Source organism: Phocoena phocoena, chromosome 4, assembly GCF_963924675.1.
Source record: "Phocoena phocoena chromosome 4, mPhoPho1.1, whole genome shotgun sequence".
Lineage (NCBI taxonomy): Eukaryota > Metazoa > Chordata > Mammalia > Artiodactyla > Phocoenidae > Phocoena > Phocoena phocoena.
Genome location: NC_089222.1, coordinates 106,435,670 through 106,456,112, shown reverse-complemented (window position 1 = coordinate 106,456,112; position 20,443 = coordinate 106,435,670). Strand labels below are relative to the sequence as shown.

Here is a 20,443-nt window from a genome sequence, read left to right as displayed (position 1 = left end):
TGATCTTTTGGGACTGAGCCCTTATGATGTGGATCTGATGCTATATATCTGAGTAGATGGTGTCGGAATTGAGTTGAGTCGTAGGACACCCAGCTGGTGTTGGAGAATGGCTTCGTGTGGGGAAAAAAATCCCACATGTCAGAATTCGTGTCAGAGAGTAACAAGTAAATGATAAAAGATGAAAAACCTGGTAGGAAAGCGGGTAAGAGAAAATGATGGAGGAACTGTATTTGTTTCTTCACGCAAAACATGGTATGTGTCATTAGGTATAAAACAAATATATTTTTCACTGCCTGAGCAGTTTGGAAGACTATTATTGGGTCATAATGACCATAGAATATTAGTTCATTATTTCTTAATGAGGTTTAAAAAGAATAACATTAAAACATCTTCTCTATCCACTATGCTTATATATATGTCTTGTTGATTCAGTGAGTTTGTATGCGATGATGGTGGTTTTGAACAAATGAAAAATACCATTGTATTCTAATTTATGGCACCTTGGTGTCCTAAGTCTCAGTTATATTTAAGTGTACCTGCCCTTCCATAACGAGTGATCTACAAAATATAAACCAGTAGTTTGGCCAGCAACTAATCAGAATGGATGCCAGTTTGCTTATCAGCTGCATTTCAGCCTGCTTCAAACCAGAGAATTAAACTATTTGAGTGCTGAGCTTAAATACTGCATATTTCTATTTTGTCTTTATTGTAATGAGGAAGCCCTGCCTTTAGCTCCTGCTGTGCACTTTTGGAGGGTCTTCCATATGGTTGCTAAGTATTCTGGCGTTTTCCCAACTGTTACAATTGGGTCAGTGGGGGGGATTGTGTGGGAGTAATAAAACAAGGGTGACTGCATCAGGGAGGAATACGATCACTAGACACATCACAGTTTATTGCCTCTCAGGCACTCAAGCACAGCTCAATGCTATTCATTACAACAGGCAGCCAGGGCAAACTGCCTTTTTGCTATAGAGCTTACCCCAAGAAAGGCCGGGACTTGGGGGCAGAGGCTGTTTACTGCTTATGTTTTTTTTTTTTTTTTCCTGTTTCCTTACTTCTTCACCTTCCCACAATATCTCAAATAACTTGAGAAGGAGTAAGATGATTATACCTTGCATACTACTATGTTATTCTGAGAAAGTTTTCATGAGCAGGCTCTTAGCTAAATCTTAGCAGCAACAGCGGGATGATCAGTGGCTCTGAGGGCTTTGATGTCTCAAGAGGCGGAAAAATGGGGAAGGAAAGTCTGACTACCCCAAATACTTAAAAATCCTTGAGACATGATTCTTAAAGCCAGAGGTGACTAATAATACTGATACTATTATTGAGGTGTCTTCCTATCATAAATCACATCTTTGTAAAAAAGGTACTATGATTTTCATCCTGTGGAAGGCAGTGCTGCTTAAAGCACTAATAGGTTGGGAGAAAAAAGTTCAAAGCAAAATTAAGATTCCAAATAGCAAAATAATATATTAAACAGAGAAAGAGAGACACACACACTCACAAAATGAACGATGAACTCAAGGTCTTGATCCAAAGACAGTGTTTCCCATATTTACACTTATACACAGGATTCTTGAAATAATTCATTATGCTTTTCCTTTTACATAATATGGAGCTTTTTTCCACAGTGAATACCAATGTACAGGTATGTAGCATTCTAATAGGTTCACAGTGTAGCCATAAATTTTCCTTGAGCAATTACAAGAAGTTGAGATATTAAAGAAATAGAGTTGGAGACATTTAAACCGGTATACAACAAATGTGTATGGATTTTTTTCATGTTTCCAGCCAAGAACATTAAATAAAAAATGTTGCCTTAAGGAAGCTGCTCCCCATTCCCTTCCTCCCCCGCCACTCCCAAGCCTAGAAACCTGATCCCCGGAGACCCACACCTGGTGGTCAGAGCCTCGGGCTCAGGGCTGCAGTGAGCGCCTCGGGTCCGGCAGGGGGCTGCGTGGGTGGCGTCGGAGAGACCGCTGAGCAAGTCAGGGCCCCAAAGAACGTGAACTCCCGAGACAAACACCACCGGGGATCGGACCTCAGCATTAACACCAGCCCCTGCACTTATGAATGCCTTGATACAGACAGCAAGGGGATAGTCGTAAATCAACTGGTTCCAGGACGACCCACGCTTGTCCTAGGATTCTGGGGACCCCCTTACTTCCAGCTTCTCCGGGGCAAGAAGAGCGCTAAGTAAGGCTCATCTCTGTCAGCATTCAGCACGGAATCCGCACCTAGAAGCTACCTGACACAGCCCGCAGTCTCCTGCGCACTGCTACCACCTCTAGCCTCGCAAGATTCATCACACTGGGACGCTGCAAGCAGGAGAGCGGGCAGCAGCTGAACTGAGGGCAGCGGCTGCAGCTTCAGGCGCCGCAGTACGCAGGCGCGCGCGCAGATCGCGCAGGCGCTGCCTGCAAGTGACTTCTCCAAAAAGTGTCTTAGTTCACGGTCACCTGAGCTGAGGGCAACTCCGCTGCGGTAGGGTTCGTGGATACCCGCCCTCCGCGGGTCCTGTCTAGAGACCCCACCCTCTTCTCTTGCCCATCCGCTCCGCCATCCCGAGCCCTCCAAAGGCCTGTCCTTTCCCTCCGGTTCTTTCCCAGTCGCGGGCCGGACCGGGCCGAGCCGGGCTGCCCGGGCGCGGTCCCTGACCATGGCGTCCCTCTTCAAGAAGAAAACCGTGGATGGTGAGTTCCAGGCCGGGCCGAAGGGGCCCAGCTCTGTCTTTCCCCGGCGTATTTTGCGGGCTTCCGGCCGCGATTCTTGTTGCTGTTCCTGGGGGCGGGGCTGGATCAAGTGGCCCCACAGGTAACCACTTGACCTACCTCGTGCGTCACTTTTCTGTTACCCTATCTCTTCTGACTCACCCCACCTCAACCTCACCTGGGCAGTCTGGCTTCCTCTCTCTGATAACATAGTCCTTAACAGCCTCGCCCCCAGGTTTCTCCTTTAGCGGGATCCTGAGCATACAAGGAGGCAGGATGCGGCTGACCCTTGAGTGTCATTAGATTTGGTGATTTGATGAATTTCTTATTGGTTTCCCCTGCTTGGTTTACTGCTCCTTCAGTTTGGAGCCGTACTACTTCTGGGCATCCAAACCGGAAACCTGTGTTGAGGTGGGGGAGGGTGTACTAGGCTACTGTTACAAAATGAACTTGGGTACGGGCCGGTCTTGCCCTAGGAACACCCCATCAATAGAGACGTGAAAAAAATGCTTCTTGACTGACACCGGTAGAAAAATTAAAGAAATCCAGGGGAAGTGCCTGGACTTAGTTTTCACAGTAGATTTTTCTCCCTTATGATTATCTTTTGCTATCTAAAGAGATATGGTATGCATTATCTGCATAGAAGTTTACATTTTAAGATACTTGCATTGCTTCAGACATTTAGCTCAATGTCATGTTAAGGGGGAAAGAAATGAATGTACAGGAATATACAAATGGGTATTTATAAGGAATGACTGTGATATGTGTTTATATAACTGTTTAATTAGTCTTGATAGTTTCATTGACTCTACTAGGAATCAAATTCATTCAAGTTATTTAAAAATCGTGTTTCTCATTACATGTTGAATCTAGGTTGTTGTTGGTTCAGTCGAAGAATCACTTCTTTGTAAGGGGTCTAACTCTGCCACAAAAGGAGCAGTGGTAGCTAGACAGTGATTGGTACAAACAGGGTGCTCAGTCCAGACCTGGGGTAACTCCTTCATTCCTTTGTAGTGACTTTTCCAATGCCAGCACAATTATTTTGTGGAGGATGACAAAAACATCATCTTTACCCTGCCACCCTACCCTTTACTTCAACACATAATGTCATTTTACCCCTAATTTATCACAGAGCATAATAATATTTTTGCTTATTCTGAGTGGGTGAAATTGACCTTTTATTAACTGAGAAATACCACTTACAACACCTGAAATAACTACCAAATTGGGATAGGAAGTAATACAATTATGTGAAATGAGTTTTACGTGTGTTTTACCTGAGAATCCTATTTAATCTTTAACATGGCACTTTAGTTTTTCAGTGTTTCAGTACCAGTAATATGATTTTCAGTCATTGTATAGTACTCCAGGGGAAAAAAAGGTTCATTTTTTTTGTTTCAGTTTTATAGAGTGAGAATTTACTAAACAGAGGAAAAGGGTTGCATCTTTCTTACTGTGATGTTACAAATTGAATTTTAAAAATTAACATTATAAGCCAAACATCCTGGCTTTAATTGCTTGATATCTGTAAAATATTTACAAAGACATGAATATCAGTTCTATATTTTTAGTGCTGTGCTTCCTGGTGCTTTTGGCAATCTAGGGATTATTGTACTTGAAGTATAGAGCAGAAAAAAAAAAGACAATGAGGATGTGCAGTGAGGGTGTTTAACTGTATATTTATTTGAAGTTAGGTTAATTCATCCAAGAAATAATGTTTTTGCTAAATACACTTATTTGCGAGAAAAAGATTCTAAGGACTTTTGGCAGGAACTATACTACTGTCTTAAAGATCTGTGTATGAAATTTCTGAATATAAATTTGGCCACTGTGTACATTTACTATAACTACCAAACTGCATACTTGACGTTTTCTTAAATTATCATGTCAATTCAGATCACTTAATGACATCTTAACTGTCGACCTGTACTTTCATTATTTTGATCTAGAGATTTACTGATGTTTTTATTCTTTGTTTTATCAAAAATCAGGTGTTTTGTTTAAAAGGTGACAGCATTCTTCTTAGCAATAATGAGGCTATATACTATGAAATTAAATGTATTCTTATGCATTTCTCCCAGATCCTTAGACTCGTTGATTATTGATCACAAGATCTTTTACTGTATGCTGTCTTTTTATCTGTTTCAGCAATAATGAATTCTGATATAAAAGAAAATATGTAACTGCCTATAGAGCTGGAGAATAATTGAATCTTTTTGTCTCTTTGGATTGGCTAGAAGAGTTGAGTACTATATCATTAAAGAATACTGCACATGTAAATTAAAAAGGGAGACAACATTAGAGCACTTATTACTATTCAGAGTTATGTTTAATTCATTTTTGACATAAAGATGAACAAGTCTCTGCAGTGTATACTTTGTTACAAAAATTAATGAGAATTGTACCTCAGTGCTAAAGAAGAGATTCTTTTGAATTTGAAATTACAGTTGAGTACTTTTACTGATTTATAAGTTATACACACACACACACATATATATAAGGCATATATATGGCAATGTGTTTATCTACAGTGTTTTTTTGTTTTTTGTTTTTCTTTTGTTTTTTTCCTAAGTGGACTAATGGTGACCTATTTATTAAGCTAATTATGAACCTGTGAATCAGGATGCCATGAGGACTTGTCATGAATGCACAACTAAATATGCCTCTTAAAAAGTGAAGTTCTTTAGGCACTATATACTTTTTGTCTGTTATCCTCACCAAAGACAAATTTGAGGTATTACTCCAAGCCAGCACTGTTAGCATTTTGTATCAGTATCTTATTTAATTCTTACAAAACCTATAAGTACTATTATTATCCCCACTTTATAGATGAGGAAACTGAGAGGCAAAGGACTAAGTAACTTGCCCAAGATCACACAGCTACTAAATTAACTTGGGTACGGGCCTACAGCAGAGCCAGGACCTCATCTCTTTGGGTATTATCATTGTTATTTCTTCTTATTGGAGGGCCTGTGGCACAGTTTAATTTTGCTGTTCTTGCTAAGTACATGGAATTCTCAGCTTTTGGTAGGTACCATGTACACCTACCTTTTGTCTGTGAGCCAGACTCTTTTCTCTCAGAATTAGTATTAGAACTTTAATTTCTAATGGTGGTAGAACTGGAAACAACCCTCCTTTTCCTGACTCTCCCTTAACCCAGCATTTTCTTAGGGAGTATTTTCCAGTCTCTTTTTGCTCTTCACCGAAACCTCTCGAAGGAGTGGTGATGTCTCCTATCTTCACTTCTTTACTTCTCTGATGCCCCCCATTGTACAGCAGTTTGTTTTACATCTCATGTAATGAATGAGATCTTGCTAAGATCATCAATGACTTCTAGATCACCAAATCCAGTGGTCATTTTTTAGGCTTATGTTTTGCATTTGATTTTGACAATAATTTCTTCCTTGAAATTTTCTTTCAGCTCGCATGACATAAGACTGTCTTAATTTTCCTCAAATTTTTCTGACTACTCTTTTTCTTCTTATGTTTTTCTTTCATTTTTCCTTTCTTTCTTCCTTCCTTCTTTCCTCCCTCCTTTTTTCCTTTCTTCCTTTTCTGTCCTCCTTTCTTCCTTTCTTATTTGAACCTGCCCTTTAAATGTTAGTATTTTTCTTGGTTCCATCTTGAACTACCACTATTCTAATTGTACATTCTCTCCCTACATGATCTTATCTAAACTCTTATTATTTTAGATATAACCCAAGTGCTGACGGATCCCAATTGTGTATTTCTAGATATATTTTTCTGAGTTTCAGACCAATATATCCAATAGTTGCTAAGCATCTCCGCCTTGATGTCCCAGATACCTCAAATTAAAACAGATCCCAAACAGAATTCATCACCATCTCCTTCAAGTCAGTTCCTTTACTGGGTTCTCCTATTCTAGTGTTTGGCACTTCTTGATTTTGCCCTCTACCTTCAATTAATTACCAAGTCCTATCCCTTTTGCCTCTTAAATGTTTGGCACATTTGATCTTCCTTGCTCTTATTCGGATCCCATTTATCTTACACTTTACTACATCACTTTTCTGTGTTTCTTTCCTGTAACTTCATAGCCTTTAAATCATTCATCTATTGGGTTGGCCAAAATGTTTGTTTGTGTTTTTCTGTAAGATGGCTCTAGTAGCACTTAGTTGTCTTTAACTTCATTCGAAACAATTTTGTTAGATTGTGTGTAATGGCTGTCATATCAGCGTGCATTTAAAAAAAAGACTTATCAAAGCTGGTGAATTTTTGTGTAGCCATTTTAATATTGAAGATGGAAGAAAAACATTTTCGGCATATTATGTTTTATAATTTCAAGAAAGGTAAAAACGCAACTGAAATGCAAAAAATGATTCGTGCAGCGTGTAGAGAAGGTGCTGTGACTGATCGAACGTGTCAAAAGTGGTTTGCGAAGTTTCCTGCTGGAGATTTCTTGCTGGATGGTGCTCCATGGTCCGGTAGACCGTTGGAAGTTGATAGGGATCAAATAGGGATCAAATCGAGACATTAATTGAGAACAATCAATGTTATACCACTTGTGAGATAGCCAACATACTCAAAAAATCCAAATCAAGCGTTGAAAATCCATTGCCCCAGCTTGGTTATGTGAATCACTTTGATGTTTGGGTTCCACATAAGTTTAATGAAAAAAAACTTGACTGTATTTCTGCATGTGATTGGCTACTGGAATGGAAGAGATCATGGGGCAAGCAAAATGAACCACCACCAACCACACCAAAGGTCGGTCTTCATCCAAAGAAGGTGATGTGTATATGGTGGGATTGGAAGGGAGTCCTCTGTTATGAGCTCCTTCCAGAAAACCAAATGATTAATTCCCACAAGTGCTACTCCCAATTAGACTTAACTGAAAGCAGCACTCGACAAAAAGCATCCAGAATTAGCCAACAGAAAACGCATAATCTTCTATCAAGATAATGCTAGACTGCATGTTACTTTGATGACCAGGCAAAAACTGTTACAGCTTGGCTGGGAAGTTCTGATTCATCTGCCGTCACCGGACATTTCACCTTCGGATTTCCATGTATTTCGGTCTTTACAAAATTCTCTTAATGGAAAACATTTCAATTCCCTGGAAGACTGTAAAAGGCACCTGGAACAGTTCTTTTCTCAAAAAAATAAAAAGTTTTGGGAAGATGGAATTATGAAGTTGCCTGAAAAATGGCAGAAGGTAGTGGAACAAAATGGTGAATACGTTGTTCAGTAAAGTTCTCGGTGAAAATGAAAAATGTGTCTTTTATTTTTACTGAAAAACCAAAGACACTTTTTGGCCAACTCAATACAGAGTTGCCTGTGTGATTGATATATATGAAATCCAAATCTTACTATGCTACTCCTAAGTATATATCCATTTATTGAGTCTCTAGCACTGAAAGGATCAAGTGAATGCTCTTTAATAAGGTATGTATGGCCCTGCTTGATCTGGTCCTTGTCTTCCTTTCTAGCCATGTCATTTTACTCTCCAAGAACACTTCTCATATTCATCTGCATATACCATACTCTCTCTCACGCTGACATATTTTAAATTATGATGACTTTTTGCATAGAATTCCCATCTGCTTCCCGATTTGCATTCGCCAGAATCAAAGTAGATCCTCACGCACTTCCAAAGTTGGATTATGCTTTTTCTAAGTTTTTCCTTCATTCCACATTTGCAAGGTTGCAGAGAGTCTTCAGCATAAATGAAAATAGCTGCAGCAGTTTAGAATTTAGAGAGTAAATTCCAAAATAGTAGCATTTACTAACCAAAAGTTGTGTTCCCAGTATCCAGAGCTTACTATAGTCTACATCCATATTATCGCCGTTCACCTCGAACCTTAGTACAAGTTTAGAGATAATTTGAGTAATGTTACTGACAGTAGAGGAACAAAGCTTCTTGGGTTTTGCCTCATTGGAGTGGTATCCATGTATGCTAGTTTTCCAGAGTTCAGAACCTGTGAAGTTTTGACTAAGTTGGATAAATCTGTCAAGAGTCAGTTGTGATGCCACATTTTTTATAGCTCAAGAAGGAATAAAATTTACCATCTCTATATATTAGATCCCCTTCAGAAACATTCTGCTTTCTTCCAAGTAAAATACAAAATTCTTATGGTGCTACCTACAGTAAGTACCCAGATCTTTCCTAGCGTGTTGTGTGTTCCCAGAGTGATTATTATTCTGAATATTTAAAAACTCAAATTACTTTCTGTTTGGTCCCTAAATTCTTGGCACACCAAAGAAAAATAATTGAATAAGGAATTCAGGAGCACCATTCTCTCTTCTGAGCATTTTTCTGAGCAAAAATTTTTCATACTTTTATTTATTTATTTGTTTAATTTTTAGGAATGTAGACTATTCTCTTTTTATTTTGAACAATTTCAAATCTACAGAAAAGTTGAAGTGACAGTATTCAATGAACACCCATTTTCGCATTGCCTAAATGCACCAGTTATTAACATTATGCCACATTTGCTCTCTCTCTCCCTCCTCTATGTTTGTATATCTTTATATGTACTTATATACACACATGTGGGTTCTTGTTGAACTATTTAGGGTAAGTTATAGACATAATGAAACTATCTCTGAATAGTCCACCAAATATTTCCCAAGAATAGGATGTTCACCTGTATAACCACATGCCATGATGACTCTCAAAAAATTTAATAGTATACAATAACATTATTTAATATGGAATGAAATTCAAAATTTCCTCTATTGCCCCCCCCAAATCCATTATTGCTGTTTTTGTTGTTGTTGTTTGTGTGTGTGGGAGAGTGGTTACCTGAGTGATGAAAAAAGATTTCCCGACTTATGTGGCATTTGAGGGAAAAACAGAATGTTGAGAAGAAATAGTCATGTGATAATCTGGTACGTGAACCTCCTAGGCATAGAGAACAGCAAGGCAGGAGGCCCTTTCAGAAGCCTAGGAACAGATATTTCTGTAGGAAAATATCTTTCCTCTGTATTTCTCCATCCCAAGCATGATACCAAAGACTGGTATTTCTTTTCATGCTACCATTTTCTACCTTCAAGTCCATCCATATATCTGTGAGACTGTTCTTTCAAAGGGTCATTCCCTCATTCCCTTACTTATCTAAGCTGAAAACTGCCCTTTGACAGTTTTCTGAAGCTGTTATTGATGATGATGCCAAAGGCTGTGTCTTTGAGAACCACATAAGACCCAAAGATGTGCCAACAGCTGACATCTCAAAACCTTCCTTCAGCTCTTGAAAACACTGATATTTTAATAATAATGAACAAATTCATTTCAATGAATTCCTCAGGGCTTGAGTGACTTTTGAGACTTTACTGGTGGGGGAAAAACATTCCTTATTGCTTCCTTTTATCCTACCTTAGGGCTAGACTCCTATTCTCTTCTTAGTGTTCTACCTCTTCCTCCCAAGTGAGTCCTGCTGAGGTTTTCAACTTCAACCTTGTTCTTAAGTGGATCTATGTATAGAGTAAAGCTGTTGGCATGATTCTCTACCGTCCTTTCTGTTTCCTATAGTTTATTTATTTTTGTTTTTATTTTTTCTTTTTCATGTGTTTAAAACTGGTTAATTAAGCTGATACCTTTTCTCCCTGATTTCTCATATATCATGTCCAAAGCCTGAGAAACAAGTTTGCTTTGCATATCAAATTCTGATTTCTCCTCACCCACTCTCTCATTGTCATTGTCCTTCTGCCTCTGAGTAAATTTGGCTTTTAGAGCTGGTATTTTTGGGTTACTGGCCTTTAGTATTTGTTTCTTACCCCTTAACCTTTGAGTTTGGAGCATTTTTGCAGTTTTTTTCTCCTCATCAACCTAAGAAAATGGTATAGCCCCAAATGGCCAGGACCCCCATCCCCCTTTATTGTTCACTGGTGAGCTCCACCATGACTGCTTTAGCTGAACTCACACTCCCAGCTCTTCTGTTCATAGCCACGATCAGGGTTTATCTAATATCCATTGTCCCACTATACCAGTGCCAGAGTACCCACTATTTCCATTGATACTAGCTTGCAGAGCTTGCACATGAAATCTGAAGAGGAAGCTCACTTTCCTCTTGGATCTTGATTTCCAAAACCCAGTTAATGGAGATGGTAAAGCAGGATGTGGGAGCATTTTGTGCTCCTTTCTCAACCCATGTGATCATTAGATTCAGGATAATTGGTAGGCAATAAAGTTGCATAAATCAAAATGATTTTTCTCTGAAGAAATATATTTAAAAGCAGAAAAAATATATTAGATTAAAAAGTCCATCATGACCTTATAGTAAAGTGGCAAACCCAGTACATGGTACGCGGATGCTGTCTAAGAGACCAGCTTGAATCCAGCTGAGTGGTACAGTCGGTGAGTTGTGCCTTAGCGCTCATGGGGCAGTAATCCTGAACTTTCCGGAAAGCTTGAGACAGGCCCCCTCTCTTTTCTCAAACGATAGGCACTTTAGAGGATATTACTCGCAAATTAATGAATGTCTGTATTTGCAGTTGGTAACCACTTTTTGCTTTAAGCCTCAGATGTGCAAATAGCATGTAGATGAGCAGGGTCTAGAAGGACAGCCATAGTCCAAGTTGGGGCTTGGCCTCAAATCCCAGTAGAGAATTCTAGTGAGCTAGACCACATGAGAGGCTCTTTTAGATTTTATTTTTTATTTTTTGGCTTTTTTCTTTCTTTTTTCTGTAAGCAGATAGGCCTTATTGGCTCAGAACCAAAGAGTACAGAATGAGCTTTTCTGTCTGTATCTTCTTAAGTCCAAAATTTACATCAGTGATCTTATCACTCTAATGTATACATGCCTTCTTTTGTTCAGTTAAAAAGAGCCTGAAAGGCTTGAGACAGGCTTTAGCTCCCAGAGTGGAGCAGGCCTGAGTGGCTTTTTCTCAGTGTTGTGCTGGGTGTGGGTGAGGAGAGGGTGGTGGGTGAGGAGAGGGTGGTGGATGGGGGAGTTCCCAGACCCTTTGGACCTCACCAAATGGTAACAGAGAGAGCACGCCACAGGCACTCCCATGTATTTTCACATTGTGCAAGTTTCCTATAGCCACCTGCTACGAAACACTTCACAGTGCCCCACGAGGTAGAAGAAGTGCTGGCGTATGAGAGTTCAGGGAGTGATCTTGACTAGAGGGGGAAACGGGATGGACAGGGAAGCACAGGATAGGCAGAGCCAAGCGCTCCATCTCTCCTAGGTCAGCAGTACTTGCACATATTTCTGTTATGGTCATAACTCAGAATGAAAAACGGGACAGCAAAAAATTGTAAGAGAAACATCTGATTATTTCAGTGTTACATTTTTCCATTGTAGAAAGGTATCTATCGTAGTTCAGATCTTACTATGATAATTTGTTAAATTATCAGCCATCTTTCTTGATAACCAATAGATTTTATTATACATTTTTAAAGAAATGTGTTAAATTATGACTATAAGGCAAATCCTTTTACATTTTGATATATGTTTGTGCTGCCTTAGATTACCGTTAACTAATATATTGGTATAGTTGTTGACACAAAGTAAAATGGGAATACAGATAGGTAAATAAAATAAAATGTGTTCCTTGCTCTTAAAGAGCTTGTAATCTTAGGAATCAATCAGACCTACTAAGAAATAAATATGATTGGGAATAAACTTGGCCTTAAAAACATTAAAATTGTCTCAGAATCTTTCTCATGTTATTCCTTCTGAATTATCTAGAAGACCAACTGGGGGTTTAGTGTAGGGATTGTTTTTAAAGAACATTAAAGAGTAATTTGTTTTATAAGATATACCTATCATCTCATATGAAAAAATATTTTACTGTCTTTTCCTACTTACCTTAATATGTTTTAAAGTGTTATGACTGTTTTAGTATAACATTAGATGCTCTTGGTTTATAGCCTAGAACTGTTTAAATATTAATAGGTCTATTAACGATAGGCTGTGGAATATGCAGTAGTTAATTTTCTTTATTTTCCTTCTCTTATATACAGTGACAGTTATGGTACACATAGTTACATAAAATTAAGAAGAGTGAAGTCAAACTATTTAAATTACGTTTTGTTAAAATTTCATGTCCTACTTGTTTTTCAAGAAAGATGGATATATCTGTTCTTTACTCTGATTCTCTGACACCAACTGGGTGTCTCCAGCAGTTCAGTTCAATACTAACACTAACTGTCTAGAGTTAGCACAGACCCCACACCACAGGTTAAGGGCTCTGTCCACAAGACTGTCCTCACTTAAGAGGCCAGTCACAGTCCTAGATTACCACCAGTACTTCTGACCGACCAGCTATAAATTCTAGTGTCACCACAATTCCCTCTTCAGGTTTGGTAATTCACTAGAACAACTCATAACTCAGGAAAGTGCTTTACTTAGTCTTACTATTTTATTGTAAGGATGCAACTCAGGAACAGCCAAACGGAAGCAAGTTATTATGCAGGGGGGCGACCTGTTACCTTCCCAGAACATCAATATGTTCACGAGCCCAGAAGCTCTTCTGATCTCTTTGTTCAAGAGTTATTATAACCCAACCTCTGGTCCCACTCCCCTCTCCTGAGGGATGGGGCTGAAATTTCCCACCTTCTAATCAAATATTTGGACTTTCTGGTAACCAGCCCCATCCTGAAGCTATCTAGGTGTACCCCTCTCTGAGTCAAAAGATGTTTCTATCACTCAGGAAATTCCAAGGGTTTTATGACCTTTGTGCCAGGAACCCAAGCCAAAGACCAAATAATGTATTTTTCATTATGCCACCCAAGTAATGAAAAAAATGTATGTGGATAACATTCTAGATCTTAGCAGTCAAGGCTTTCAGTAGTGTTTCACAGTGCTTTGCACTGTGTCAATTACCTGGTCACAATTCAACTTATCAATACAGTGACTTCTCTTTCAGCCCAGTACTTTTGTAACTTTAGGAGACGGTCATCATTATTTTAATATTTCATCTTATCCTAGTTGAGTTCAGGGAGTTTTTAGTATAAAGGGGCTGTACTCTAAAAGTTCATTTGTAATTTCATAGTTTTAAATTTAGGGCATATTTTCTATTGAAATAGTAGGATAAGTGGTGAATGTTTTCATACCAATCCATTGCCTTGGGCAAAATAGGGAACTAAGACCAAAAGATAAAAATTTAGAGGGTTTAAATGTTGAGGATGAAAAGGCTGACGACTGTTTTGAAAGGGGAAATGAGAGCTTTCTTTGTTATTTTGTTTAGTATGAATCTGTAGATGTCAGAGGAAAAATATCATGTGTTGTGGACCTAATTATGTCCCCTTAAAATTGGTATGTTGAAGCCCCAACTCCTAATGTGACTGTATTTGGAGATAGGGTCTTTAGGGAGATTATTAAGGTTAAATGAGATCATGAGGGTGGAGCCCTAATCCAATAGGACTGGTGTCCCTGTAAGAAGAGGAAGAGATACCAGGGATGGGCACACACAGATAAAAGGCCATGTGAGGACACAGCAAGAAGGTGGACATCTGCATGCCAAGGAGAGAGGGCTCAGGAAAAACCAACCCTACCAGCACCTTAATCTTGGATTTACAGCCTCCAGAACTAGGAGAAAATAAATTTCTGTTGTGTAAGCACTCAGTCTGTGGTGTTTGTTATGATAGCCCTAGCAAACTAATAAGTCATGTTATTTTAGAATAGGATCCCAACCAATGCTCCATGAAACATTTGTATCTGAGAAATTTTAATAGAGATTTCTCAAAAGGGATCCTTGGCTTAATAAATTTGGGAAACAATCTATCACATATTCTCCCCTTAAAGATTGACAATGTATATTCTTATGTTAAATGTTCTTAGAAGCCTTGAAGCAAAGAAATCGGTTTATTTTTTTTTCCAACTTGAACATTTCCCAAATACATTTGTCTATAGAATATCTCCTTCCCTCTTTTTTAAATGAAACATGTTTCCCATCCAGAAGAAAGTTGGTGGAGGGAGAGAGCTCCCTCTCTTTTCACCTCCCATATAGATATTTTATGGTTTCATATTCTTATATTTAAGGAACATATAGAATGTGTTCTTAGTAAATCCTGAGCATGAGATGTCCACCAATATAACTTCATTGAGAAACAGAGTAAGAAAAGGAGGAGAAATAGATGTCTTGTATGTAGGATATAGGAGCTCTGGCATCTTATTTTAACTTTTATTCAGAAAGTCATTGTAGTTGATTAGTTATATTCTATATAATAACATGAAATGTTTTTCATTCTGTTTTAACAGTATTTTTATTGATATGGATCTATATTTATAAGGATTGTGTCTCTGATAACTTTACTTTTTGTTTTCCTAAAAGCTTCACAGTGTAATAGCATATTTGAAATCAGAGGCCTTGGAATCAGAATGGCTATATGTGAATCCTACCACTTTTTCTCCCTTGGGCAGATTACCTCACCAAATATCAATTCCCCCCTCTGAAACAAGTGAGATAATAGTACCTACCTTTGGGGGTTGTTGTGAAGCACTTAGTATAGTGCCTATTACTCAGTGTAATTAGTTATTTGTATTCTGAGTAAAGTTTCATTAAAACAGAAATGTGTAGTATATAAGTTGTGATGCTCCATCACTAAAAAGGATAACGGTTGCTGGCTTTGCTGCTGTTTTAATTGAGATGAAAGTCACATGACATTAATCATTTTAGAGTGAACAGGTCTGTAACATTTAGTGCATTCACAATGGTGTATAACTACGCTCTCTAGTTCCAAAACATTTTCATCACTTTAAAATAAAACCTTATATCCATTAAGTAGCGACTCATCCGTCCCCCCTCTCTCCAACTCCTGGCAACTATCAATCTGCTTTCTGTCTTTGTGGACCTATTCTGGATATTTCATATGAGTGTAATCATAAAAGACCATTTGTAACTGGCTTCTTTCACTTAGCATGCTTTTGAGGTTTATCCATGTTGCAGTATGTATCAGTACTTCATTTTTTTAAATAACTGAACAATATTCCATTATATTATATGTATACACCACAGTTTGTTTATCAGTTCATTAGTTCATGGATATTTGAGTTGTTTCCACCTTTTGACTATTGTAAATAGTGCTGCATTTGTGTAGAGAGTATTTGTTTAGGTACTTGTTTCAGTTCTTTTGGGTGAATACCTAGGAGGGGAATTGTGAGGTGATTTGGTAATTTTATGTTTAACTTTTTGAGGAACCACCCAACTGTTATCCACAGTGGCTGAAATAATCTACATTCCTACTGGCAAATCAACACTTATTTTCCTTTTTCTGATTATAGCAATTTTGGCAGATGTGAAGTGGTATCTGGTTTTCCTAATGACTAATGATATTTTGCATCTTTTCCAAGTGTTTATTGGTCATTTGTGTATCTTTGGAGAAATGTCTATTCAAGGCCTTCACTCATTTATTGAGTTGTTTGTCTTTTGTTTTTGAGCTGTCAGAGTTTTTTATATATTCTGGATACTAGACTCATATATAATTTACGTATATTTCCTCCCATTTTCTTTTTTTTGCGGTACGTGGGCCTCTAACTGCTGTGGCCTCTCCCGTTGCGGAGCACAGGCTCCAGACGCACAGCCTCAGCGGCCATGGCTCACGGGCCCAGCCGCTCCGCGGCATGTGAGATCTTCCCGGACCAGGGCACGAACCCGTGTCCCCTGCGTTGGCAGGCAGACTGTCAACCACTGCACCACCAGGGAAGCCCATATTTCCTCCCATTTTCTACACTGTCTTTTCACTTGGTAATGTCCTTTAATCACAGTTTTTAATTTTCACGAAGTCCCGTTTATCTATTTTTTCTTTTGTTGCTTGTAATTTTAGTGTCATATCTAAGAATCAGTTGCCGAATCCCAAATCATGTAGATTTACTCCTGTGTTTTCTTCTGAGTTTTATGATTTTATCTCTTATATTTGGGTCATTAATCTTTTATGAGTTAATTTTTATATATGGTGTGAGGTAGGGGTCCAATTTCGTTTTGTGTGTGTGTGTCATGTGGATGTCTAGTTTTCCCAGTGCCATTTGATGAAGAGACTATTCTTTCTGTTGTGGTGGTGGTGGTTTTAAATCTACCTCTTTACTAAAAAGGTACTCTAGTGAAATGATTAAGATCACTGATTCAGGAGACAACACTTGGATTCCTTGGGCACATTATTTAAACTTACTAATACTTAGTTTTCTCATATATATAAAATAATAGAAAAACCAACTCCATGGCATTATTGTGAACATTATACTGTATACTGTATGTAAGCACTTAGCAAGATTCCTGACAATGAGGGAACAGTTTTGGCAAGCATTACTATCCATATCTGTGATCCTTTGAAGAAATCACTGTTTAGTAACAGTTAACCCATGATAGTCTGTCAGTCTCAGACTAATATTTTAATTCTTCAAAAGGTAAGACTAGGACTTCCCTGGCAGTCCAGTGGTTAAGACTTCGCCTTCCAATGCAGGGAGTGTGGGTTCGACACCTGGTCGGGGAGCTAAGACCCCATATGCCTCACAGCCAAAAAACCAAAACATAAAACAGAAGCAATATTGTAACAAATTCAATAAAGACTTTAAAAATGGTCCACATCAAAAAAAATCTTTTTTAAAAAAAGGTGAGACCGGTGGACTCAGATGAATTGAGATAAATGAGAAAGACATTAACAATGACTGGACACTTACAATATATCAGGGCATTGTGTATGTTATTTACTCCTTAACAACAATCCTAATTTTGTAAGAAACCTGAGGTTTAGAGTGTTAACTAACTTTGCAAGATATCATCATATAATTATCAAGTGGCAGAGGTGCGATTCAAATCCAGGTCTGCTTCATTGGAAGGTCGGCTGGTTCACTCTGTTATGATGACTTAGTGTAGAAGAAAAGATTTAATAAACACATTGCTTGTCTTCTTTCTTGGAATTTCATGTAATACTGGAGTAAGGAGAGATGAGAAGGGTGTGTGTGTGTGTGTGTGTGTGTGTGCGTGCACGTGTGTATGCATATGACATATATATATATATGCCGTATAAAACACTGTATAATAATCAGTTCTCTAAGGGAGTATTTTACTGTGATTTTTATATACTTTTGGCTAAACTATAGCATATTTGCACTTCTGTACTTTTTTATATAATCAATATTTATAATTTGTTTTAACATTTGATTAATTTTTAATATATTGAATTGAAAAAAAAAATTTAACATCTTGTAATTTAAGGTTTTTTTTTTTTTAAATTGAGGTTTCTGAGTCCAGTATTTTAAATGGTATTGAAGAAGATTTTACAGCTCATACATTTAGGTTTCTTTTGTGGTTCTCTTAGATGTAATAAAGGAACAGAATCGAGAGTTACGAGGTACACAGAGGGCTATAATCAGAGATCGAGCAGCTTTAGAGAAACAAGAAAAACAGCTGGTAAGTAAAACATTAAATTTCAGTTTAACTTTTCAAACAAATTTAGAAATCAGTGTTGGAATAATTAGCTAACTAGGAAAAAGACACGACAGGTGGTAAGTGATTTACTTTACTAAGAAATGACGTTTAAGGTCTTCCTGCAATTTCTGCTTCCCTTTGTTTACTGTGTCATTCTGCTGACTTTTATCAGGATTCTGTGTATTGTGTATTCTGCTGATTATATTCTTCAGTTTGTGAAAGACATGAATGCCTAGGAAGAAATATTGCTTAAAGCAGCCACCTTCTTGTCAGTTAACAGCAAAGATAAAATAGTCCTAGAAAACAAGAGAGTGTTACAAGAAAATAATTATGTTAACTCATAGGTGTCTTACTTGATATTTTAACTGTTATTGGGTCTGTGATAATAAATGTACTTTTTTAATAGATTGGCTATCTTTCTGTATTTTTATGTTATGCTTTTAAATGTATGTTGCTTAAAATATTTTTTAAAACCATGTTTGAGGTATACTTGACATGCAGTTGACTGTACATTTTTAAAGCATACAATTTGATACATTTTAACATATGTATTAACTCATGAAACCATTACTACAGTCAAGATAATGAACATATCCATCATCACCAAAAGTTTCCTTTTTCCCTTTGTAGTCCCTTCTACCCATCCCTACCTGTTTCCCTCCATAGTTAGGCAACACTGATCTGTCATTGTAGATTAGTTTACATTTCCTAGAATTTTATATAGATGGAATCATAAAGTGAATTCATTTTTATATGGCTTCTTTCATTCATAATTATTTTGAGATTAATCAGTGTTGTTACATGTATGAATACTAACTTCTTTTTATTGATGAATATTATTTCATTGTGTGGACATTTCACAGTTTGTCTATCCCATTCACCAGCCAGTGGACATTTGGGTTATTTCCAGGTTTCAGCTATTTTGATAAAGGTTGTTATAAACATTCAGTTGAAGTCTTTGTTTGAACATATGTTTCCTAGGGGTAGGATTGCTTGGTAGATCACAGGTTAAATGTATGTTTGACTGTATAAGAATGCTAAACAATTTTTCAAAGTTGTTGTTCCCACCAGTTATATATGAGAGTATATATATAACTATAATATTTTCTGTTCCCACCAGTTATATATGAGAATAAAATTGTTTCACATCCCAGCCAATAGTTAGAGTTTATAGTCTTCATATTTTAGCCATTCTAGTGGTGTTTAGTAGATTGTCATTTTAAATTGCATTTCCCTAATCACTAATGATGTTCAGCATCTTTTCATGTGCCTGTTCACCATTTAAATATTTTCTTTGCCAAAGTGTCTATTGAAATATTTTACCTATTTTTTTCATCAAGTTTTCTAATTATTTAGTTGTGAGAGTTCTTTATATATTCTGAGTGCAAGTGCTTTATTGAATATATGTTTTGCAGTTATTTTTTCCAGTTCTTGGCTTGGTCCTTTATTTCCCTAAGAGTGTCTTTTGAGGAACAGAAGGTTTTTATTTTGATCAAGTGAAATTTATTTTTTTTTCTTCTGTGATTTAGTACTTTTAGTGTCCTATCTAAGAAATCTTTGCCTAACCCTAAGTCACTAATATTTTCTCTGAGATTTTCTTCTAGAAGTATTATAATTTCAGTTCTTACATTTAGGACTATGAATCTTACTGAATTAAATTTTACTATGTTGTCAGGTAAGGGTAGAGGTTCCCATTTTGCATTTGGATATTCAGTTGCTCCATCATCATTTGTTGGTGACATCTTTCCTTATTCAAATATCTTGTCATCTTTGCGGAAAATCATTTGTCCAAATACACGTGGGCCTCATTCTTGACTCTATGCTATTCCATTGACCTATATGACTATTCTTTTTTTTTTTAACATCTTTATTAGAGTATAATTGCTTTACTATATAACTATTTTTAAGCCAATACCACACTGTTTTTACTAACACTTAATAATTAAGTCTTAAAGTTGTATAGCATTAACCCTTAAGTTTTGTGCTTCTTTTTAAAATTGTTTTGGCTATTTTAGGTGCTTTGTATTTCCCTATGAACTTTAAAGTAAACTTGTCAATTTCTACAAAAAAGGATCAGATTTTGATTGGGATTACATTGAACCAATTTGGCATCTTAACGTTAATCTGTCAACCCATGAGCATGCTATATCTCTCTATTTATTTAGATTAAAATTTTTCTCAGCAGTATTTATACTTGTAATTATACTGATCCTGTGCTTCTTTCATCAGATTTCTGATTTTGTGTTGCTGGTATTTAGAAATACATTCATTTTTTTGTATATTGATCTTTTATCCTGTAACCTTCCTAAACTCACTTATTCTAGTAACCTGTTTGTGGATTCTGTTCTATTTTATTATCTCTTTCTACACAGACAGTCATGTCATCTGTGTAAATAAAA

The 20,443-nt window shown here is 37.2% G+C and overlaps 1 protein-coding gene across 1 annotated transcript in view; it reads left to right on the top strand.

Annotated features, from left to right (window-relative positions):
• The first annotated feature begins 2,439 nt into the window (after positions 1-2,439).
• CHMP2B (charged multivesicular body protein 2B) overlaps positions 2,440-20,443 on the top strand; it is a 29,755-nt gene continuing 11,751 nt past the window's right edge. The window contains exons 1-2 of the mRNA XM_065876504.1: positions 2,440-2,693; positions 17,935-18,026. Of these exons, the coding sequence (XP_065732576.1) occupies positions 2,660-2,693; positions 17,935-18,026 (126 nt within the window). The 5' untranslated portion in view covers positions 2,440-2,659. The remainder of the gene's footprint in view (positions 2,694-17,934; positions 18,027-20,443) is intronic.